Raw genomic sequence first — 25,629 nt, forward strand, 5'->3', positions numbered from 1 at the left:
GTGTCGATCGTCGTCTGGTTTGGAAAAATTGTGACAGCATTTTGACAAAAGAGTTAAAAAGTTGTGGGAACCATAAAAAGATGGATCAGCAGATGCTGGCGAGGTGTGAATTATCAAAAGGGGGAGATTTGGCACATGAATATTTAAAAGAAAAAGGGTGTTGGATGAATATAACATATTTATATGATTGATTGGAAAAGGATTATGCATGTCGTTAAAATTTCATAAATCATCAATGGGTGTTTTTTTTTAGGAGTGATATATTTAATTGGTTTTTATAAAAGTGGTTTTAAGTAGAAATTGTACTTTATTGTTTCCAGGGAATTTCCTTTATAATTTCTTTGATTTCTTGCATCGAAAATTATTCTATATGAACATTGAAGAACTCCAAGTCAACCTCAAAGCATTTTCCACTTCCTTTCCCAAACCCAAAAACACACAATACAATACAATTAAAAGAGGGGCGGAGCGAGTGAACTAAAAGTGATGGAAAATGCTTTCACAGCGAAGAAAAACTCCCAAGACGGCCCATGGCCAAGGGAAAAACTGGGAAAATGGAAATGGAAATCCCTGAGAAAAACTGTCAACGCAAAAACACAACATCAAATGGAAATTGTCTAATTGTGCGTGGTAAGATAACAAAAGCAGAGTTAGAGCTTCCTGTTATTGTTATTTCTGTAACACATTTCGTCAATGTAAATAAGCTAGAACAATACAGCGATGGGTGGAAGATAATCGCCTTAGTCGTAGGAAATACCAAATGAAATAATAAAAACAGTGCACTTCAGAGGTCAAAGGGTACTCTGAGAGAGAGAGAGGGAGGGAGGGGGTATAGGGTTGATGGGACTTAAACACCGCAGTGACAAAAACAAGCTGCCACGCATAACACATCCCTTATCCTGGCTCGAGGATATTTTAAAACTGTAACAATTGGCAATTGTGTGGGTCTTGCGGCTTGACGAACTTCCCGAGCGGAAAGGATAACACGCACTTTTCGACGGTCTAAAAATCCCAACCCAATCCATCCTCCCCCCTGTGAAAGTTAATTTACGTCACGCAGCATTTTCAATCAATGTCAGCGGGAAGGGTGTTCTGGCAGGACTAAGGACCAAGGGGTTGCACTCACACACACACAGGGGGGGTCTTCAGTGTTTATTTTGCTTATTCGAAATTTTATTTTTATTTCCTTTGACCCCCTAAATTGATCTCGTTTTGATTTGCATTTAAGCAGTGAAAACACTTGACGAGTTGCCGTGTAAATAAACAGATTGGGTTCTAAAAACCGTATACCATCTTTGCCTCTTTAACGAGGCATTAATTCTGACATTAGGCCGCACATCATCCTGGAATTTATAGATTCTTTTTAATTGAAATCAGGGAGTAACTGAGGTTGATGAGGGTCGGTGAATAATTACAGTGTTATTATTTTTATAGGGAAATTCACAGACAGGTTAGAAAAAAGGTTAATTGAATGATATAATAATAATTTAAGAGGAATTTCAATTGAATTTGTAACATAATTAGGAGTTTGTTGTAAAGAAAACAATCTTCAGCAGGTTAATTTCAATTCTGTGAAGGGAAAACTACCCAAATATCCCATAAAGATCTTTAAGGAGCTCGAAAAAAAATATATGTATATTCCCACACTGTCCTGACCTCTCCACACACAAATTCATGGAATTTCCAGGATGCGCATCCTTGTGCACTGAAGGTTTCGCTTTTTCCTACTCGTTTTTCTTTTCTTTTCCTCCCCGCTCGGCTGGGGCATGAAATTCCTGTCAAAATTGATAAAAATCACATTTTCCATTTGAATAACATTTTACGAATTCGTGCATAAAATTACAACAGAAAAATATTCCCTCCCTCCCTTTCTTCTGTGTTTTTTTTTTTGCAATGGAATTTTCTGCAGCTCCGGAGAATATTCTTTGGTAACGCCGCATTCCACCAGTACCAACTTCTACATTTTCCCTATCCCGTTGCCTTCTGTCTACTTAAAATGTGGAAAATATCTATTTTCTACGCCCGAAATACGCAGAGAAGAAAGGAAAATGGGGGGAGGGGCAGCATGGGGTTTGCCATTTTCTTATCGCCGGGGCCAAGCTAGAAGAAGAAGAAGAGCAAGTCCAAAATTAACATGGAAAATTTCGCGCGCCGTCTGAAAATTATTCAACTGTAGATAATTTTCATTGAGTGGTGGCAAGAGTGTTGCGGAGTGCACAAAACTTGAACTATGCCAAAATTTAATTTGTCTACAAAGTCAAGCGACGTGTAGATAAATCAATCAAAATGGCGCGAACACACATGGTCACATAAATATATAGTTATATACAAATATATCTATATATATATATATACCTATGAATATATAGACAAACATCGGCGAAACTCGCAGCAAAAAAAAAATCGTTAAAGTTGCCCAGTTTCGGCGCGCTTTAAAGTTTTGTAAAAATTTGACGTCAACGTCAATGGATTGGCTGCGGGACCGCCTCCTACTTTGCAGAGACCAGTTTATGGGATCCCCTTCCCTTTCTTTTTTGCACTGAGAGAAAATATTGTAATATTTTTTAGTTTTTTTTTTTAACTAATTTTCATATAATCCAAAAGTTGAACTAGTGTTTAACTTAATTAAGCTGGAAATTCGTAAGCAACACAAGCAAAAATTCCATTGAAGCAAGTATGTTGAACAACTCAAACATTTAGCATGGATTAAGGAAGTTGTTTCTCCAATATATATTAAAATAATATAAAACAAGGAAGCTTAAAGCACTAAATAATCATATGTACCAATTTTTAAGATCCCCTTAAATAATAACTGATATTATAGTAACCTAATCCTTTTTCCAAAATTATGTTTAAAATTTTGTACTGTGTACAAATTCTTCTATCAGTGAAACTGCATTATCACCTTGGGCCTCCCCCCACTCAATTTTTTGTTCATCTTTTTCCGCTTTTTTTTAATATATATACATATATTTTTTTTAATTTTTGAGAGCAGACGACGAGTGGCCCCAGAGTGTCTTTTTCGAGTGCTGTTTTGGCCAGGTCTTTTGTTTTTTTATTCGCTGCTGCCGCCGCACAAACAAAGGGGAAAACAACGCACTCGCTGCGAGTGAAGAATATAAAAAAAAACGAGGAAAACAAAATAATATTTTTGCCTATCACCATAAATAATTCACCTGACTCCCCGCCATACCCTGTCCCAGAGAGATCTTCAAAAAGAAGCGCCAAGTGCAAAGTCAGTCGCACTCTCGAAAAATATTGAGCGAGTGAGTGAGAGAAAAAAAAAACCTACAAGAAATACACATAAAACTCTTTCCTCAAGTTGCAACCTCAAGTGGAGTTTCGAGTGGAGCCTGAGCTCCGAGTTCCAAGTTCCGATGCTCCAAGACAGGCAGTCTAGGGTCTCAAAGATCCCCGGACATTTGGAGGGCTTGTCCCTCTACTGAGAAGTCAGTAAGTCTAGCTGTCTGGGTACCTCATCTCGGGTTTTGTAATTTCTGTAGTTGTTGTTGTTGTAAGTGTTGGTGTAAGTGTTGGTGTACTTGTTGTTGTTACTCTTTTGTCAAGTTGTTGTACTTTATACGAAAAGCTTTGGCGGCACTTGAAACTGAAGCAAACAACATAATCAAAAGCGGAGAGGGGGTAGCCGCCTCAAGAGGTGTGAAGTGTGTAACACATTCAATAGGGATTAAAGCCGATCGAAACTGGCTAAAATCAGTTAAAAGGGTTTAACGAATTGCTGGTAGATTCAAAGATACAAATAAATTGAAAAATTATGAAGTTTGACAGTTTGTTTGTTTGTTGGAAAGTTGTTTAGGTAAATAAATGTGTGCTTAAGTTGAGTAAAATCTATTTATTAAGCAAGATAAATATGTATTTTAACTCTGAGAATTTCTCCAACAAGTCTTTATTCAATATAATAAGATAAGAAAATCTGAGAACCTTTTTAAGAAGTCTCTAAGAACTCAGCTAAAGTTCACCAATCGTTTGTAGAGCTCCTAAAAACCTTACTAACTCTATTTAATCCATTTAATTTTTAAGGAATTATATAAATATAATAAAAATTAATAGAAATTTAACACTTACCAGGGTCTGATGTATCTAGGGCAGGTGGCTGCTGTGACAGTGGACCGGGAGTACTACCAGCGCCCGGCGATCGGGCGTCATCGTTCATTGCGCCGCCATAGGACAGAGATGAGCTTGGCGGCCGCTACAAAAAAAAAACAAAAAGGTAGGAAAGAAATTAAATATAATATATTGAATAACAATAACAATTGGTTAGGAAGTGTGTAAGTGAGTTAGCTGTTTGTTAGAATTGATTACAAATTGGTTATAAATGTCGCTTTAAATTGACACGCCTGGCCATTAAATGAGCCAGACGCTTCACTCTGGCCATGGCCATGCTCTGTCCGTCTTGGCCGGATTCTTCCTGGCCATAATATTGGAGACCCCGTTCCCTCTTCCTGCTCTCACTCTGTGAACGTGCAGACACGACTGTCAAGTTGTCAAAAGTGCCATGGCCTGGCCATATTGTGGACAAACAAATGTTCAAGATTGTCGTGGCCTAGGCCTAGAACAAAATACAAACCAAAACCGACAAGCGGCCAGACAACATCGTGTGCAGAAATAAATATAGCTATATATATATATATAAGTTATCAAATTAATATGCAGCGACTGGCTCTGGCGATCTGACCGTCTTCTAACTAGGAGTAGAACCATCGCGTCTCCATCTCCATCATCATCATTATCATCATTGGACAAGCCAGGAAAAACAGGCAACGACAACGACGGCATACTAAAATCCTATGCAGAAACCAAAAATGTCAATGTCCAGATACACATACATATATATATATAACTATATATATATATATATAAATCGATCGGATCGAAGCAATTTAAATTCTGCTAATAACAAAAATATATACGCATTAATTTCATGCACGTGCACCACAATTTTTAGCCATAAAATTATTATTTTCCCAAGCTCGTAAAAATTCTTGACTTTCGAATACGATAAATATATATATATTTATTTCGTATTTCTTTTTTGTGTTTTTTTTTTGTACTTTTTTGATTCATTTGGCATGCCGAGCACATCATTCATGTGTTTTCGCTAAATATTTGTTAAATCGCATATTAATAGCGCCCTGCTATAGACAATTTGTGGGTTGTTGGGTTTAATTGTTATTGCCGAATTGTGATTTGTTAATGGAATTAATGTGATGAGTTGGGAAAGAGCAATGAACTGTTTTTTTGCGTATCTTAAGATAGTTTAATAATCTTAAGATAAAGATATAGTGATTGGTTCCTGGCTATATTTTGCCTACTTTCCATTTCAAACACACTCGTTTGGCCGTAGCAAATCTATTAATAATTAGACAACACTGTCTGCATTTTAAATACTACCACCTCCTCCTCGCCCTTTTGTTTATTTTTATGAGCCATAAGGTGTCTCTTGATAGTCGCATAAACAACTTCCACCATAAACGGACACGATAAAGCCCCTGCCGCCTGCAATTGTAGCAATTGTCGTTGCTTTAATGGCTTATAAACAAAAGACAAAACACAGCTCAGACTTTAGACTGACCGCAGGCCAAAACAAAAACGAAACTATTTAATTAGCCAGGGCCAAAATCAAATAAAATGGTCATAAAAAAAAACAGAGTTGGGAATAAAACCAGAAACTTTCCTTTTTTTTCAGTTCGTGTTTTGTAGCCCAGTGAAATTCGATAGGCTTGATGGTCGGCAAAGTCGCATCTTTCACACTTGCCGCACACTTTGCCAGGATTCTGTTTCTTGAACTTTTATTTTTTATTTGGCGGCTTCCGAGGCATTTGAAAGTGTATCGAGTTACTGGGAGAGACCAAGAGTGAAAGAATCCAGGGAACACGCTGGAGTGTTGGCCTGCTGCTGCTGCTCCTTGAAGAGGACGAGCCAGCGATGCGTGCTTTAATTACATTTTCAATTAGCCAGGATGGCCCGCTCCACAAATTAAGCTATCGAATTCCTTTCGCATGTCCTGCGACAATTATTAACGAATATCGGTTTTATTTAAATGATGACCTGGCCCAGGGACCCACAGCTTTTAATATTAATGAAAGCGAATCGAAGGGGGGCGGCCGGTGGGTTTCACCCCGTCTAACCCCAATTCCATTTCCACGTCACGTAATATGCTCCCTCTCAACGTGAAAACTTTGTTCACCTTTTTTCGGTTGGTGTCTGGTTGGGGGGAGCGGCCCTTTGGGTGCATTAAAATGATCAAGAAACAATTTTCGTTTACCTGTCGGAGAGCTAAATTATTTATTTAATGCCCATCTCCCCGGCCTCCCATTTCCCTCGGTCGTCTTGCTAAATTTTTGATGATTTCTGGAGTGGAGCGGCGACAATTGGGTGAGCGAGCAAGTGAGTGAAGATTGGTGGGGAACGGTCGCAACCGCAAAATTTCTAGGGCCAAGTGAGTCATAAAAAAGTTACGACCAAAACCATCAAACTTTACACTGGCAGGAAAGTGTTGGGAAAATTGTTTGTAGGGGAGACAACTAGTTCTTTTTTGCTTTGCATATAAGCCTGGTAACACTATTACTAGCAAGTATGGAAGTATGACCGTATCAGCTAAGAAAATTAAGCTATTAATTTGTTTCCTTTATTCTAAAGCCTATAAATTTCTTCTAAAAACTTCTTTGAAATGCATTTCAATGATTATTTTTCCTCTGTGTACATTACAAATGTTGTTAATGTTGAGGAAGAGAACCTTTGCTCAATTGTTTTCGGTCTCTCACTCACTTCATTACGTTGGTGCAAAAGTTTGACTTGCGGTCAGTCTGAGAACTTTTCCAAGTGACTTGGCTAAGTCGGCTCAGCTGCGGCAGATAATTGCCAATGGATAATAGGGGGATTCCGGCAAAATATCGACGCGTGTCGTGCTGCGTTCCACCCAAAAAGTCAAAACATGCAATTTCCACCGAGCCCTGTAATTTTCGTAAAAATCTCTGTCACAGCTCCTGACCGGTTAATCACTACAATCAACAGTTTCAGGACCCTCCTGCTGCCGAAAAACTAAAGCAAAACAATCAAATTATGGCTCTAACTCGGTGTGTATGTTTTTGGTGCGTGGGAAGTTTTTCCGTTTTGCCAAGAGGCGTGGCACTCTCATAGATTTCCCTCCCCCTTTTTTCCATACCAATCCGTAATTGCCCGACGGCGATTGTCGTGCATTTGACAGGAGTGAAAAAGGGGAAAGGGAACGACTCTTCCAGAGGGTAAGTCGAATCCTAACCCGCGGCAAAACTCGGATTCGGGATTTTGAATCTGGGATTAAGCCTATGCTTCAGGCTCATTTCACAATTAAAAATACAAACTACAACTAAGCGGGTGAGGTCTATAACCTACGATGTTTGTATACACACAGGAAAAAAAAAATATAAAAATTTTATATTTATCTTAAATAACTTAAAGGCCTTAGCTGTTGAAAGCTTAAGATGTTGACCTGGTCATACTGTTTAAAGCATAAAAGCTTAGTGTGACCAAGCCATGTTTAGAAGCAGAATTCTTATATTCCATTATAATTATTCAATTAAATAACAAAACATTTCCCTTCGTGTAACTTGCCCTGTTATTATGGCCCCTTAGTTTATTTATCCAACGCCCTGCCAAGTGGACGTGAAACATATTTTTTCTATTTATCCAGCAAACACTCATGAACAAATTTCTATCCCCTCATTTGAGCATGAGCACATCCTTAAAGCAAATAATTAAATCCTTTTTACACGGCCGCTGCGAATGAAAGTTTTTCTATGCGGTTTCTGGTTTCGCAGGATTTTCTGGGATATGGATGTAGGATTGAGGGGAAAATGGAAGGAAATGCTCAATGGGCCTCAATGGGCTCGATGGTGCGATGTGGAAAAGTGAGTGGCAGCGAGTGGAAGTTGAGCCCAAACCCCCCACAAAAACAATCCTCGGAACAATCCCTCCTGGCTGTTTGTTTTGATGGATTTGCTTCGTACAAAAGCTTTTTGTTTGTCTGTTTGTGTCATGTTTGTTGTTTTGGTTTTGGCTTTGCTTTTGGGTTTTGGTTTTAGCCGAGCCCTTGAGCCCTTTTGGAATGCTTCGACTGAAGACTCTCTTTGGCGTTAGCCGGCTGCTTAATTAACGGTATATAACAACCCCTGCACTTGAGCAGCAGCAGCTGCTCCACCCTTTTTTCCCCCCATACAGATTTTCCGTTACTACGCTTTTTCCCCCCCTTGGTTTTTCCCACCCACATTTTGCTGTTGCCACCTTTTGTGTATTTAATTGCGCGCATGGCATTTAATTGTTTTTCAAATTTGCTCAAGTTGTGTAAAGTGTGTGTGCCAGTGTGTGTGTGTATTTTCATATGTGTAAGCCATTTTGTTAGGGGGTTGAATTTTTAATTAAAGCCATTGTGCGAGGTGCAAAACTCCTTGGAATATATACCTGAACAATTCAATATGGCTGACTGAAGTCGGTCTCCCCGTTTTACAGCCATCACTTTTGGCAGGCAAATTGCTTTACTTAGAAAAACATACACACATACTCACATATGAAAGAGGTATAATTTCAATCAAATGGCAAGTTAATTACACACAATTATTGTGCACACACACCGAGTCAGACAACAACAAAAAAACTAAGGGGGCTTTAAACGCTTCAGGAAATTAAAGGTGTTGGCGAGATACTTTTCTTGGCTTTCAGTAATTAAGTATTTGAATATACAGTATTTTTTCTTTCTTTGTTCTATTATTAATTTTGTAAGCCAATAATTAAAGACACACTCTTGATAGATAAACAAATAACTAAAAGCTAAGCTAAAGTGGTTTATGTATTGATATTTGTCTTACATTTACATAAACTTCAAGTGCTTCACTTTGCACAAGTCATCATTCGGCTATCAGTGCTTTTAATTAAACATTAATAATTACATACATTTTTGCCTGTCGTTGATAATCATATCTAAAGAATTTCAACCGGACGACGAATTAATTTTCTAGTGGGTAACATTTTAATTTTCATGTCGAAACACTTGACATAATTAAAACTAAACCAGACAAAAAAAAACCCAAAATATTAAGGGGATATTACTCATACGCAGCAGCAGCTCCCTTGTGACCATTATCTAACCAAAAATACTAACAAAAAAAAAGAAGGAAAAGCATGGACAAATCTTCCTATGCTACGCTGCTATCAGCAGTCAGAAAAAAAAAACTAAAAACCCCGAATAACAATAAAGAATGAACAACGATGAATGCCTAAAGTACAGGTCTGTGATTAAATATTTAAAAGCGATAACAGCGAAATTGAAGTAGGCAGGCAAGAAAAAAATGAACAAAAAAATTTGGAAATCTTGTGCAAACAATGAAATTACTATTTTGATAATAAAAATTCAGAAGCTACCTGAAAAGGAAACTACAACTCCCAGAATCGAGCAAACACACAAAACAAAAAGTCAAGAAAAAGTAAGGTAAAATAATAAATAGATAAGGCCCAGGCAGCTTGCCCAGCAAAAGGCAAACGCGGTGGCGCGCAATTGTGACTCTATCAAACTTATCATTTGTTTGCCTTTGTGTTATTATGTTACACAAACAGTGGAAACGTTGAGACTGCATGCCAGGCCAGGCCATATGCCCCAAAAATAAACAGGGAGAAATCCGGCCTATAGGAGAGGCAGAAAGAGAGCGGAAATGGGGCATCCGAGATCAGGGTTTATCTGTTCAAAGCAGACAAATCTGGGAGCTATCAATTTTGAAAGATATACTCAGTCAGGAAAACTCGAATTTAGTTTCAAAATTTGCTTTCTTTTATGACTTGGTCACACTGCTAGGACTACTTCAAAATGCAGGGTGACCATGCGGGAATCAGAAAAGTCCTATGACCAATGTGACCATGCGGACATCAGAACATGTTTATTTTCTCCTCCATCAAAATATGTAAATACCAGATTACTTAAAAATAAAGTAATCTAAACCAAATCAGAAGAAACAAAAAATCCCATGCTTAAGAGGCAGGGAAGAAAAAAAAAATAAAAACGAGCGGAAATGGAGCAAATGGAGCTGCACGCGATTTTGCATTTCACAGAGCAGAGCAAAAGCAGATCGGGTTTATCTGCTCCACAAATCTCGAAGCTATCAATTTGAACTTTTCGCTCACACAGCCCCGAGATTAACTACAGAACTTTGGACTCTAGTTTGTAGATTTTTCCCATTTGTATTTTTTTCTTTTTGCTATTTGCTGCCTTTTTAATTTGCACTTGAGTGCATTTCTCGCTGTGGCTGCCATGCAAATAAGATAATTATTCAAATGGCATGTTTCACACAATTCCAACACAAATTCCTGGGGGAAGAAACGGACTATGTGTGTGTGTGTGTGATGTGTGTGTATAGGAGGGGGGTATGAGGGGGTTAAATCACGAAAGGCAATGGAATCATTTTCTTGCCGGCAAAAGATATCAAGATAGCCACATGCAAATGCTGCAATGATCGCGAGAAATAGATTTGCATAAGAGCCTCACTGGCTGCCTGACTGGCTGGCTGGATGGCTGGCTGGCTGGAGAGAGACTTACTTGCATGTGAGAACATTAATCGTGTAATTAATTTGATGCATGTGTATGCAAAGTAATTTCATGTAAACTGTCACGCCCCGGCTCCCCCCTTTTTGGCCAGTCTGGTGGCGTGCTAAAAAAGTCCCCCGCGGGACAGACGAAAATCCAGCGGAAAGACAAGCAAAACCAAACCGAAGCCAAGACCCCAGACAGTGTCAAATAGATTCCGCAAGGCGATAGAGACGACACAGCCTGGCCCAGAGAGGAGAGATTAGAGCCCAAGCGGACAGGATCCCCAGATCCCCAAACCCCGATCCCCACAGAGCGGACACTTTGTGGACATTTCCCTGTCAGCGAGTAAAGCAAATCCCCCCCTCTGGAACAGGAGGGGGGAAAACCTCAAGCCAGATAGTGGAGACAACCCCGAAAAACATTTCCATTTCGAAATGCCAGAGCTATAGCCAGAGCTAGAGATTTCATAGATTGCATTTGGCACAAGGTGTTGGCCAGTTCCTTTTGGAACTCCGGCCGATAAGCTGACAGCTGAAATTAGCCTGGCCAAAGAGGAAACATGCCCAGAGACGAGGTATTACAAGGATTTGTCGCTGTCTGGCGAGTCATGACTCGAACGAAAAGAAAAAAGAAGAAAATAATATCAAAATAAGAAAAACACAAGGGGTGGAGATTTTGTTGGAGGGGTTTTTACTATGAAAGGCATACGAAAAATGCCAAGTCATTGCAGCGAACTGGATAATACGAAATTCATACAGTATTATTGATATGAACACTCTGATAAATGGCCCAGGGTGACTCAAATGTAGATCAAAGATTCGCGCGAGCTACGCATTCCAAATAAACTCCCCTTCCTTCACTAGAAGAGAATTACAGAGGGAAAAGTTATAGTTTTTAAATAGAGAATATTGAAATCAATTAGATTACCTATTTTTTAGAAGATATGTGGTGACACTTATTGAAAAAGCATCTTTAATTCTTTTCAAGAACCTTAGATCTTGTCCAGGTTTCAGTTAAACTTTATTGTTATGACTCTACATATATTTAAAAAATATTTTTAATAAAATAAACTAGTTCTCTGTTAAAGAAATAAGTCAAAGAACCTTTGAAGAAACTATTTGAGTGTTATAACTTAAAGTTCCATACGAATTTAGACAGTTTAATGGAGTTATAGAAATCTAGTAAGAATGCTAAATCTTTCCTTGTACATTAATACATTTTTGTTGTATATCTAACAATGTATTGCTAGAAATTTAATTTCTTATTTTGAATTCTTAATTATTTTCCTCAGTGCTATGAAATCCGCATTTCAAACACTCTTGTTTTGAATTTTTAGCCAAGTCATCTTTGCCGCGAACTTCAGCACGGCGCTTTTGAGTTCTGTGTGTATTATTTCATTCTTCTTTTTTTGTGTTCCCACTTTTGAGATAGTCTTTTGAATAGAGGGGCGGCGGCACAACCCGACTCTTTAAAAGCCTGGCTCTGGCTCTGGCACTGACTTGGCTCTGACTGTGGGGCAACAAAACTGTCGCATCATGGCCAGTGTGAGCAGCAGACTGGAAGACGACGTCGCCATGGCCATGACATGGCACAAGTTCCGCCCCTGGACACCCATTTCCATCACCGAAACGGAGTGTATCTCTCCCTCACCCCTACAACATTTCCCCCGAAAAGCCTCTCCAGAAAAAAAAAAATGAGTACTTAAAGTTGAATCATGCCGGCCACTGCCAAATCAATTAGACCTGGTCGTGAGCCTCACGTTTCTTTTTTTGGCCATTACTCGCCGTTTTGTCAGGCCCCTCAGAGGGCCATAAAAATTAGAAAATTTGATTATTGCAACACGAAACGTTGCTCGAGATTCACTTTAGTTTGGGTGGGGTTTTTGCTGGCTGAAAGGAAGAACGTCCCACTGGGCAGGGCCATTTGCATATTATCATGGTGGGGTCTGAAAGATGCTCTAACAGAAATTTCATTACCCAAACCCAAAAAATCATACCATTCCACCGGTAGCTATGAGTTTAAATGAGTTTATTACAATCTTTTGGCGCCTTTTTTGAGCATTTAGTACTGGGGGGTAACAAAAAATGCGGAGAAAAAGGGGTGCGCGATAATGAAATTTCCATAGATTTGCATAAAGAAGCAAACAACTCTCGACTCTGGCAGAGTCAGCAGTCGACGGACGGAGATGCCCTAAATTAGATAATGTCTAAATTGGATTTAAAACACGCATTTTGCGGGTTTCCAACCAGCCATCAACCATTGAAGACCCATCGAGACAACATCAAAATATCATTAGACGGTTGTGCTCTTCGTTCTTCGTTCTTTTTTTTTTTTGCTGTCTGGGCATTTGAAGGGTTGCTTTGCCTCTGATTTGTATGCAAATGTTTTTGGCATGAAATTTGATTTTCCATTTCGTGGAAAAACAGGTGCCAGACGGGGTGTTGTTTATCTCTCTTTTGCTTTGCCAGTAAGCCGATTATAAAAGCGTAATTAAATTAGGCGGGAAAAACCATATAAAGCTTCATTTTAGACGTAGGAAAAGTCGCATTACGAAAAACATATGATGAAAGTTTAGGAAATTTAAATGATATTATTTAGAGTCATTTATAGGGAACACGGAAATACAATTATAAATATTTCCATTGATATAGATATAGGTTAAGATAGATAAGGATAGATTATAAAGATATGATGCTTGAATTATATTTTTGTATAAACAAAACGTTACAACGTTATAAAAAATAAGGAAAGCAAAAAAAAATAACATTTCTAAACCTATCTGAAAATATTCCTTAGAAGAAACCTTTACCTAAAATATTTACTTTTTCACTTGAAGGTGTACCTTGACTTTCTTTATTTATATTCTTTTTTTGTTTTTAATTTTCTGTCATTTCTTTTAACTACTAAATTACTTTGCTCGACATTTCATGGGTTCTTTGTGTTGGGTTTTTCTTTTCATTGCTTTTCTTTTTTGGTCTTTATTTTTCTAGTTGAACTATCGCCAAGTTAATAAATCCTAGCGCTGCCCACATTGTCATTACGTCATTTGCATGCACATATACGCAGCGTCATTGGGGCAGCCATTACAAGGAATAAAAAAAGGAAGGAAAAAAAAGAACATGTACTAAGCTAATATACACTTGGACAAGTTCATAAACTTTCGTTTCATTCAGCCCACCCCCCTTTTTGAAGAGGTCCTTCTTCCCTTTTTGTTGTTTATTCTTTTTTTTTTTTTGTGTGTGGAGATTGCGTGGCATTTTTCACATATTTCTGCTGCACATTTCGTGCAAAACTTAATTATATTAACTGAGTTATTTGCGGCATTTGGCGCGCTCGACGACTCGGGCTACGGCCCTCGAGAGTGGCTTTTTGCACAGAAAGAAATAAGAATTAATAATTATATATTTAAGAGAAGTATTCAGATGTGTTGAGGAGTTTCTAGAAATTGTTTAAGTTTCAGCACAAGCATTTAAAACCTAGAAGCCATAACTCTTTTGTATAGATTCATTAAACCTTTAACCAAGTTAGTTAACTTATTGAATATACTCCACTTTCTAACCAAATTTACCCTCAGTGCATTTATATATATATGTATGTTGCAGGTGTTGTTAAACGACAAAAATTATGACAACTTAACTTGACTAACTGGTGTGTGGCTGTTGGGGACTTTGTGGCACAGAGAGAGAGAGAGAGGGCGAGGCAGCTAGTTGTTCGCACCTAAATGGCCAGAATGACGGACGGAAAACTGTCTGGCCAAGATGGACGGACATGTTTGGGGGGGCAATCAACAACATAATTAAAGACAACAAATGCTCAGGCTCTCCGGATCTTTCTTTTTTGTATCTTTTTTCTCCTTTTAGTTTTGCAGCAGCGGCAGCGATCCTCCTTTGGTATGCAACGAGTTGCAATTAAAAATCAATAAAATGCGTGATTTTTGCAATTTCTGCGCTTGCCATTGCAATTTGTAATTGCCATAATTAAAATGTTGCTGCAAGACGTTCCCGTTTCTCCCAATCTCGATCTCAAAACTGACCCTGATGATTTCTCTTAATCAAATTTTCACCTACCCAAAAAAAAAAACACAGGGAGATACTGACTTCCAATGAGATGCAATTAAATGCGTTTTCAAACAATTTCACTTTTGGCAGAGGGTTGTCCTCCAGAGTTCTGTGTGGAAACCACCCCGATGAAATCAGGCAATCAATCACAGGGACCGCCGCATAACTCACCCTTGTCCAAGGACCTTTTTTCGGTTAGGGGGCGCAACAAATCGGATTAACTCCGCCAGACTGTACCGGAAATCCACGCAGGCGCATTTCAAGGATTCACCAGAGCTCTGAATTCTGATTCCTCAGCTCTGAATATACTATATATCTCAGATTCAGAGTCTGTATGAGTTTTTAGGGGTAGTTCACATAACAATTAACTTTTTTGTTGAGGTTTTCTGTTTTTTTCTTTTTGTTAATTTTCAACTGTTCGATGGGGCGTGTCCGTCCATCCCTAAAACTAGATTTCCAAAAACGAGCAATCATTCTTTTTACTCCGATCGAAATCGTGTTTCCAGCTGCGTTTGTTGATCGTTAGCCAACACTATACTACAATCAGGGGGAGGAAGAGAAATTGGAAGGGAGAGATCACATGATCGTGTCAGTTGACTGTCAAAATAATCATTATCGATGGTCCACCGCCGATAAGGAAGAGATCACGATGCTAGAGAGGATCGGTGTTGCTGTTGGTCGAGGCTAGATTGAGGTGGCAAAAGGTTGTCAGGCGGAGAGATTTGACTTTGGAATGGGTTCAAACAAACTAGACACTAAACGGAAATAAATTCAGTTTGATTCTGGATTTATTTCATTACATTTGTTTAAGTTATTAAAACTAGAACAAGATTTTAGAGATTTATGTCTAGTTCTAGTACTGAAATTATCCGTTTTTATGATCTTATAATTCCCAAGTCTTTATTTTGATGAATTTAAAATAACTTTTTACTAAAATAAAGACTGTTGAACTCATTTAATTTAATTTTTGTTAAAATTAAACTATTATTTAATTGTAAAATATTTTATTAATAGGTTAAATCGATCTTTTTCGAGTGTAAATGAGTCTTACTAGTAGCTCTTTCTCTATCTAATGCTAGATAGATAGCTCTCGCTCTGCCCACAGTCAATTGAAATTCTACGCATTCCAACAAACAACAAACAAATGCAGGCGGCATACACACTTACACCCAGGAACACACACATTCTCTAAGTAAAACACACACAGAGAGACACAACAACATATAGACAGTTGCATATATAGAATTCTCAATTGCTTTCGCATCATTACGTCTGCGAACAATTTATTTTTATAAAAGCGTAGCGACCGCCGCCAGTCCAAAGTTGGCGTCATCATCATCCTCACAGTACGCTTTTCCCTGCTGCATTTTCCAACAGCACTAACAACAACAACGATCTCACGTTCAAAAGTGCAGCAAGGGGGAAAATTGAAGGAAAATACTGAGGCATGAAAGCGGCATAAGAAAATCAAATAAATTTTATTGTATAAAAGCAGCAAGCAAAACCCAAGCAAAACAATCATTGAGCCAGCGCTGGGCTGTAAATAGTTTTACAGTTCTTCTCTCTCTCTGCGGTTTGCTCACACTTTTCCTTTGGCCGCACTGCAATCGATCGCAAAAATTTTCCCCCCACTTTGGGTTTTTCTTCTCTCTTTTTTTTTTTTGTTTTGTTTCATTTCATTTCTTTTCTTTCCTTTTTTTTGTAGTATTGTAAACAATTCTGTTGGCGGCTGGCGGCCACATCATCATCATCATCATCATCATCAGCCAGGCGGCCTAGCTAAATGGGTGTTGAGTGCAAAGTGTTTGTATTGCCACAGATTCCCGTTTTGCCCCCGTTTATGCCCCGTGAAATCCCCCAAATAAATCCCCCATTCGAAACCCACTCTATAGCGAGTGCAATATGGTCTCGATCTTCGAGTTCTCGATTCTGCATCTGCAATGGCATCTGTATCTGTATCTGTATCTGCATCTGTATCTGTATTTGCATCTGTAAATGTATCTGCATCTGCATCTGCATCTGTCTCTGACTCTGTCTATATATCTGAATCCGTATCGGAATCTTTGGCCTGACCGTGTTAAATGCTCGATAATTTCGATGTGCATACTTTACGCCTTGAGGGATTTGTCGTTCGGTTTTTCTTTTTATTTTCTGTTGATTTGTTCAGTCAATTTCGTTTTCATTTAAAACCCATTTGTTATATGCTTATCCGTAACTTTTAAACTCATTTAAACAATCGAAATAAACTAACTAAATTGATTTTAAATTGCATTTAACTAATATAATCATAACATTTTCATATACATACATTTTCTTCAATTTAAAAATACTTTTTCATATATTAAATCTCCACCAAAACTCTTATTTATGTTTTGCTCAGTCTTGCTAATGGTTTTCTTAATTATCTTATAATTTCTGTGCATTTATTATGTTTTATTTTCGCTGTATAATTATGGCTTAAATTTATTTTTGTTAAATTGTGCTTTTTTTATACATGTTGTGTGAGTTTTTGGCTGGCATTCAGTTCCTTATTTTATTATTATTTGTATTTTTTTCTGTATTTTTTCGATTCTTTCTCGGGTCGCAGCGGGAGATGCATCTTTTGTGCTGCTTCTTGATCGCTTTGTGTGTCTTTTTAATTTTATGTCTGGCCTTGTGGCTGAGTTTTTGGAGCTGACACTAAAAATACAATTTTAAAATACGAAAAATTCGAAATCAAAGTGAAGCCAAGAAAGAAATCATACAAAGGCCATGGCCAAAAGCCGGCTCTCTTCGTTGGGTTTTTTTTGTTGTTTTTCTTTTGTTTTTTTTTTCTTTTTTTTGTTTTTTGAGATTTTTCATAATTTTTGCGCTGACCACAAAAAGGCTGCTGCTGCTGCAGCAACGACGACCACCATGTTAACGACTTTAGCTTTCAGACCTCGGCATCATCATCATCATCATCATCTTGGCTGGGCCAAAACCCACCCCGCCCCGTCGCTCTTGGCCATAATATAGTACATTGTCTGCCAGATCGTTTCCTTAACTTAACGTTAAAGTTTCATTTTCGTTGTGCCTTTGCAGTGATACCAAAACGGCCAGGAACAACACACCAGCCCAAGACCGAAATGAGACTTTGTTCAGAAAAATGAACTGGTTACAGAGAGAAATATTTAAGGGAATTTATATCAGAAATATTCAATTAAATAATACAAAAAAAAAATTAAATAAGAAATTGAGTAGGAAAGTGCTGGTTTCCTAGATTTTTCTAGTTTTCTCTTAACAAATTTGTTGGACTTAGACTTTGATAATGTATCTTTTTTGGATTTGAATTAAGTATTCTTTATATAATTTCTAATAAGGGAATATGGTAAAGGTTATTCATCTCTTACAAAGCTGATTAATCTTTATTTTAAACTTTATTTAACTTATATTTTTCTCCCCGTGTAAAAGCTGCAACAAATGAGTAAATTTTTTTCTTCTGTACTTTTTTTTTGCTGCACCCCTCCTGATGATTTTTGAATTGATTTGTGTTGTTAAATATTAAATTCTTATAAGTCATTTGCACTCGGCTTGGGCTTGGACTTGGTCTTGGTCTTGGGGTTTTTGGAGTCCCAGAGCCCGGAGCTCTCGGGGTCTGGGACTTTTGTGTGGCTCCAAAAATGACAGACAAGACGGTTGGGTCTCGTCCCCCCATCCCCCCATCCCCCCATCCCCTCAGCCCACATATATCATTTACACTCGGCCAGCTTGGAGGAGAGCTGGCAATTGGAAACGGAATCGGAATCGGAATCGAATTCGAATTCGAGCTGCGGACCCCGAGCTCAGTCAGACATTCAGTCAGTTCACAGCGGTCGGTCGGCCAAAAATGGCAACGGGGCAGCAGCATCCACAGCATCCACAGCATCTTGCCATGCCCCTTTCCCCCTCCTCGTTTCCCTATCAGAAGACATACTGATATATCCCCTTCGAAGCACATCCAATTTTTGTGGGTAGGGGAGCAGGGGGCCCCGCTAGGTGGGGAGCCTGCTGGCTCAAAACAGAAAATTATATTTTCAAGGTGTTCTCCAGGTGCCTTAATTTTCTCGTATTTTTATAATTTTAATTAACATTGCTGTGCGGCGCTTGCAATTCGATTTTAACACTGGGGTCGATTGTTGAAATTAAATACAGTCGAACTTCTGTACGAGAAACTGTTAATATAGTTGGGATTGTAGTATATAATAATAATAATAATTAATAGAAGAGAAGGTTGGATTTCATTAGAATCTTAAAGTTCTGGAATTTACCATTTGTTTAAAAAAGTTTATTTCAAATATTTGATACGTTGAATCCATATTTATCGATATTTTTATATGGAAATTTTTTTCGATAAATCAGAGATTAAAAAAGTCATAACTAAGTCAAAAGAGCTTTAATTTCAATTCGGAAAGCTGTTCTAGTTAGTTTTCATTGGGCTTATAAATCTGAATACTCGATTTTTTAAATTTTAAGAAATTAAAATTTTTCCCAAATTTTTTAGACAATTTTAACGATGTAACCCCTTATAAAATTTGAAAAAAAATTTTTAATTTATTTTTCAACCAAAACAAGTCTAAATCGATTCGGCTTTTGATGCTGATCAAGAATATATATGATTTATATGGTCGAAAATGATTCCTTCACATTTTTAGAAGCTTCTGACTGAGATTATAATACTCTTCCAGGATGTAAGAACCTTCCCTATTCGATTATGGTTTTTAATGTGACATTTCCCTATATGTTCATAACTAATGGTACACTTTGATAAGTTTAACTCCTCATTCAATCTCTGATTTCATATAAATATGCATATGAAGCCTGTAGTTTTTATTGCCATTTTATGGCATTTTATTAATATTTCTCAACTTTCTTTGGGCGCAAAAAAAAAAAAAAGAAAAAGAAAGAAAACATTCAATAAACACTCACGCAGTGCACAAAATGGACTTTAAACAAGTGCCACATGAAGTCAGACAAAATTTATATGAGGAGAGCTTTAAGTAAGTCTCCAGCTGCTGTTGCTGTTGTCTTCAGCCTCCTTCTTTCTTCCCAAAAGACTCAACCGAAGACACTCTTTTTCTTTTCTTCTCGGGGGGCTCCTCTCGGGCAGCTCCTCGTTTCGGTTGCATTCATTACAAGCGAGCCAAAGGTTAACATGCAACGAACGAGCCAGCGAACGAAGCAACAACTGCTAAAAAGCTTAAATTTCACAACACGCTTCAACAGCAGCAGCAGCAGCAACAGCAACAGCAACAGCAGCAACAACCAACAGGAAAACAGCAACAGCAAATCTACAACAGACAGACAAACACACAGCATCAACGTTCCTCGTCGTCGTCGTCCGTCGTCGTCTCTCAACTTTTGCGTTTGAGCATTTAAGTGCCAATTAATAACAATTTTTATGAACCGAAGAAATAGTTGACAACACGGCATCGCTTCGCTTTGCTTCTCGTCTGGCGTCGCATCGCGTCGCTCGTCTCTGTCTGCAATGAGCGTTGCATGCAACAAGCAACATGCAACACGAAGCCATACCGCTCATCCGCTCATCCGACAGCCAAAGCTCATTTGAAAACACATAATATCATACACTTTATGAACAATTATTATATAAGTTTTATTAGTCAAGCGTCCCGACGAGAACGGTAGAGAGTCTAGAGAGGCTCTTCTTAATTAATTTGTGATTTTTCTGCCTCGGCAACATCTACTCCTCTCAAGCTCCTAATCAACTTAAGAAGCCAACATCATCACTTGGGGTAAAAGCAGTAGAGAGACAGGCCAACAGCAACATAAGCTGCAATATAAGCAACTTTGAACAGGAAATGTGACAGCAGCAAGTGTGTAGAGAGGATCAATTTCTAGCAATTTCAAAGAGGAACAGGAATTAATAACAGGAAAAGCGAAAGAAGAAAAATGCAGCTACAAAACTTAAATACAAATATATTAAAAACACTTCCAAGTAATCTTAAATAAGGGAATAAAATCCATTAGCACCAGCAAAACTCCTCAGGACACAACATCAGCATCAGCATTAAGAGTAGGCAAAATCCACCCCCTCTCAATGATTCGTCCTTCGTTGCATTAGAGGCAATTTATGCCGGCTTATTGACAGGACCAAAAGTCCGCGCCAAGGAAACCCAATAAGCATACGAAAAGCATACCGAGGCGACAGCCTGACTTTGAAACATTTGGCGACATTAATATGATTTAATGCGTTAATTAGCGCCCAGTGGCAAACAGCAGAATGCCAACCAAGGGTGCGGGAAAACCAGCAACCTGAGAGCATCTGACGCAAAGTGTTTTCCCGGAAAAGTATGCTATGCAGAGGCACGAGAGCGAGTGAGAGCGGGAGAGTGCGAGAGTATTCCCCAAATCCCCGAAGCGGATTAGTAAAAGCAGTGGCAGGACTACATACACAAGGACTTGGGCGGCAAAAGCCTGGTGTCTGACTGGTAAAGCCGCGAAGGGAACCCACCAATGCCCCGTGTGCATTGCGTAATTGACGTCAATTTTGTTTTCGCACCGTGCATACCAAAAAAAAAAAAAAGAAAAAGAAAAAGAAACAGAGCAACGGAGGGAAATATTGTAAGGGCTGCGAGTGGGTGGATTTTTCCCTGCGCCCGGGGGAAATCCAATACCCCGAGACGGAGAAAATAATTTGCCAAAATATAGAAATTGTGTCGCCGTGCAGAAATATGCAGAGAGATATACTGATATATATTGAAAACTTGAGACCGGAGCTACCACAATTTTCCAAAAGGGGGGTGGCACATCTCAGACAGAAGCAGCAGCATCGGCATCATATTTCATTTATTAGCAGCAAGCGTGGCAGGCATTTTTATTTATGCCCCATAATGCCGGGCATATGTGGCCCAAATGGGAATTGCCTTTGCCCCGTATAAGCATTGAGGCAAAACTCTGGCACTCAGAATATATATAGTAGAAGCTCTGAAAAGTCTCAGGGAAAAAAATCCCAAAGACCTGGGGAGAGACCAAGAGCAAGTTCGTTGAGTGCCTTGGCAAGTAAAAGTAGCTTAGAGATTTATGCGGCATTTGTTTTCATTGAAAATTGTTGTGTTAAGCTGCACTTAGCAGCTCTCAAAAACTTTTTTTTTTTTGTTAATTAAAAGTTGAAGCAACTTACGGGAGAGTTAAAAAGGAGAAAGGTTTATATATAAGTAAAGTTCTAGGGTTGTTCTCAAAACCAAGAAATAAATAGGTTGTAAAAGAAAGCCATTTGATAAATATGTAACAAATTATTAAATGTGATTTCTAATTACAAATATAAAGTATATTTAGAGTAAGTAATTTCCTACAAAATAGGTGTATATTATAACATATTCCTATATAAAATATTTATCTAAAGGATTTACTATATTTTAACGGGAATGTACCCCAAAGAATGGGACTTTAAACCAAAGACAAAGCCAATTAGGCCATATGAAATACCATTCTAAGGAACCCACCTAAAATAGGCCAAGGCAAAAAAAAAAATAGATAAAGAACTTGGGTTCCTTTCCTGGCACGTGCGCTATTAAATATGCAATAAATTATTTTTGCTAGTTTCTGGCTGCCTCCTCCTCAGTCTTTCCTCCTTCTGCGGAATTCGCTAAGCTGCCTGCAAATTATAGAAAATCCCCCAAAGACGTCAAGAGATGCGGGGGGGATAAAAAGAAAAAGCCAATGTAAGCAATAAGCAGGAACACCATTATCTAATGCCCGTCGCGCCATTCAGGCATAAAGCCTTCTTTCTACATTCTCCTGCCTGCCTCCTCCTTGCGTGGAAAAACTTCTTAGGCCCGAAAATAGTGCGCAGGAAATAAAGCACAAAAAGGCAATAAAAATTGCTGCTGCCGCCCCCCACACAGACATACACGACGCTGACTATTTTGTAGATGCTGGCCGCACAGCTTCCGGGCCAATAGAAATGCCACAGCGTTCAACAACAAAAGGCCAAAATCCGAAAGAAGATCCAGCCGCCACCCTTCCAGAAAAGGGCCCCCAAATCCTGGGACTGGGCCTAATGGCCAAGGCAAACAGACAGACAGACAAATACAGATATAGAAACGGAGACGTCGCCAGCAGCGGATTTAAGTGCAAGTGATTTATGTTCTCGTAGATGTGGGCGAAAGTCAGTGGTCTGAGTCGAGGCTACAAATTAGCCAAAAAGAGAGTCCGGCAAAAGCCAGAGCCAAATTGCAAAAATAAAATCAATCAAAAGTTCAATGACGAAAAATCAGCGAACAAATTCAAGAGGCACAGGAAGAAATTACATAAATTGAAATTTTCACAAATGATTGTTTACCAAAGGATAATTTTAAAAAAAATATTCATTAATTGATATTTACCAGTGATATATAGGTAGATAGATATTCACCAATTCAATTAAAAACGAACTTCATTAAATATTCCACAATTCAACAACTAACAATTCAGTTCACCAATTCAACAACGAAAAGAAATATTGAAGAATATGTTCAATAATGTTCACCAATGAAATATATTTAATTCGACAATCGTATTTTAAGGATTCTTCAATACAATTTTTTATGAGAAATTGGTTTTGATATCAAATACAAAACTTTCTCCTTGTGCATTTAGCAAATATTTTGTGGCCTGGAAAGCAAAAAGGGTTAAACCGACAAGGAACAAGTCAAGACAAATTCAATTAGCAGCGGTCAGTGGCTACCCTTTCAGATATTTGAATCATAGGAAATAGATATGCCCTTCAAGCTGGATTCAATTACAAGTTACAAGTGGTCAATACCGGCTAAGCGGGCTTAAGGGCGGCCTCCTCCCTCGTTTTTTCTTTTTATTATATTTTCTCTGTGGTCAGTTGCGTGTTGGTGTAATTGAAAAGCACTCAATGGGGTCAAAGGGATAGGGATCGGAGTGGGAATTCTGAGGGGGGGTGGAGATAGGATCAACTGCTGACTAATCGAGTTTAAAACAAGCGTAAATTGTCCTGGCCTTTCCTTTTGATATTCGACCGGACTTCAGTGGCGTTTACTTGCGGTGCCAAGTGCAGCGAATACTCCAGGTAATTAATGGTAATTGTCCAAAGCTGAGCTCAGCTGAACCCACATAGGGCTTCCCTCAGGTGAGCAGGGCATAAGAAATATACACATATATTGGAGGGCCAGAAGAGAAAAGAGAGGAGAAGGTGCTTTTGCATTTGCCTAATGACACAAAAGTAAACCGTTCCAAATGGGGCGAGCAGAGAGCGACTTTGTATAATTTCCATCGCCTTTTCGTTAAGCTCTTAAACCGATTTGCAGCTTAGTTGAATGGCCAGGAGATAGAGGAGCAGCGACATCACTGCAAATATTTCACAAAGCCAAAAAAAAATGAAACCAAAACTTCGTGGTGTGTTCATTGGAAAAAATGCCTTGGGGCGAAGACAAAGACGCTGTGTGTTTTTTTGGTGGCTTGTCTTGTGGCATTTTTACGGCATAAATTTCCATTGAATTGATACTTTTTTCGGATTTCTACAAAACCTCTAAAAACAGCTACAAAGAATAAAAATATAAAAAAAAGGGTTGACACAATCAGGTAGAGTATTTCCTTCTGTCGGCCGATATCCTTTGAAGGCATCAGCAAACACTTGAGCCACACAAAATTCATTAAGATTTCAAAAATGCTTTTTGCTACGATCAATTTCCTGGAAACAGAAGTTCAAATGGAAATGTTCTATAAATTATTTACGACTAGAAATTAAGTTTTTTTTTTTTGCTTAATCATAAAATGCTAAGAGCCGTCAGTTTGGTATGTTTCTTCACGCCCAAAAACCAAAAAAGGTATCGCATTCAACGCTTCAATCTACAAGTCTTGCAATTCCCTTGGCGAAACCAAATTCTGATCAAAAATCCGAAACTAACACTACAACATAAATAAGAGGAGAAAAACCCAAAAAAGGTCAGCCGCAGACGACGAAATCTTGTGGCAACTTGCATTGAAACATTAGCAGTGATGACATTTTTGCGGTTAGCCCAAAAAAAAAACCCCCCTTCGGAGCCACCCTCTCTTCAAAATGTCTGGAGATCGTCTGGTCATGTTGCTTTTTTGTTGGTTGAGTGAAATTCCTGCCAACGCGACACTTCATACATAATAACAAAAGATCGCAGGGATCGCAAAAGGCCAAACTTCAATCACTTTAAGCTTGGGAGTTTACTGGATACCCTGTACATTTTTACCTTAGCTATTACCCATTTTTGACTAAATTCTATTATTTCTAAGCTGTTCCTAATAAAAACCTCACCTAATTCCTTTAATAATTCTCACCAAAATCGTCATAATGAACTCATTTAATAATCCCATCACCCGAGGGTATTTAGACCTTCGTTCCAAATCTAAAAAACAAACCCATCAAGCTTTCAGTTCTCTGCTTATTTTTTGTTGTAGCATTTGTAGGGCTTTCGTTGCCTTTAGGTTTATTAATTGTAGCCTTGGACTTGGCGATGGTCCCCCTGTCTTTGTTTCACAAATGAATGCACAAAATTTCGGGACAAGTCTCTGCTCTGGCTGCGGTTTCTTTTGGGCCACGAAACGCAGACAGTATGACGACGTTGAAAGCCGCAAGAGCTGAAAGCCAAAAGCCGAAAGAAAAAAACAAACAAAAAGCACAGGCACATAAAAGTGAATTATAAGAAAGAAAGAAATCCTTTTTGGCTAACTCGTGTTTCTCTTTTTGAGGTGAGAGTGCGGCTAATGAGCCAAGTCTTGGATCCTCTTTTTCTTCGTCATCATATTTTAATCTTGAACTCGGGTCTTCGATTTCAGAAAGAAAAAAAACCAGTTGGAAGAGTTTTTCGGTAAAAGGGAGTGGATTGACTTAATGCCTATAAAATTATAGGTTTCTTCTGGAATACGTCCCAGCTTGGAAAATTGTGTTCAAGCGTTTGTTTTGGGGCGTTGCTCAAGAAATTAATACAAAAAAAATATATATAAACCATCACGAAAGAGCATTTTCCCTCCACTTGCTGGAAGAAAATGCCTTTGAATTGG

At 38.5% G+C, this 25,629-nt stretch overlaps 1 protein-coding gene across 3 annotated transcripts in view; it reads right to left on the reverse strand.

Moving 5' to 3' along the window:
* The window catches only part of hth (Meis homeobox homothorax), a 206,354-nt gene that overhangs the window by 57,464 nt on the left and 123,261 nt on the right, over positions 1-25,629 (reverse strand). For all 3 annotated transcript variants that reach the window (XM_086839726.1, XM_086839725.1, XM_086839724.1), the window contains one exon: positions 4,087-4,210. In XM_086839726.1, the coding sequence (XP_086695852.1) occupies positions 4,087-4,210 (124 nt within the window). The remainder of the gene's footprint in view (positions 1-4,086; positions 4,211-25,629) is intronic.

This window comes from Drosophila serrata, unplaced genomic scaffold (assembly GCF_035046125.1).
Source record: "Drosophila serrata isolate PLE 108 unplaced genomic scaffold, ASM3504612v1 contig_376, whole genome shotgun sequence".
Taxonomy (NCBI): Eukaryota; Metazoa; Arthropoda; class Insecta; order Diptera; family Drosophilidae; genus Drosophila; species Drosophila serrata.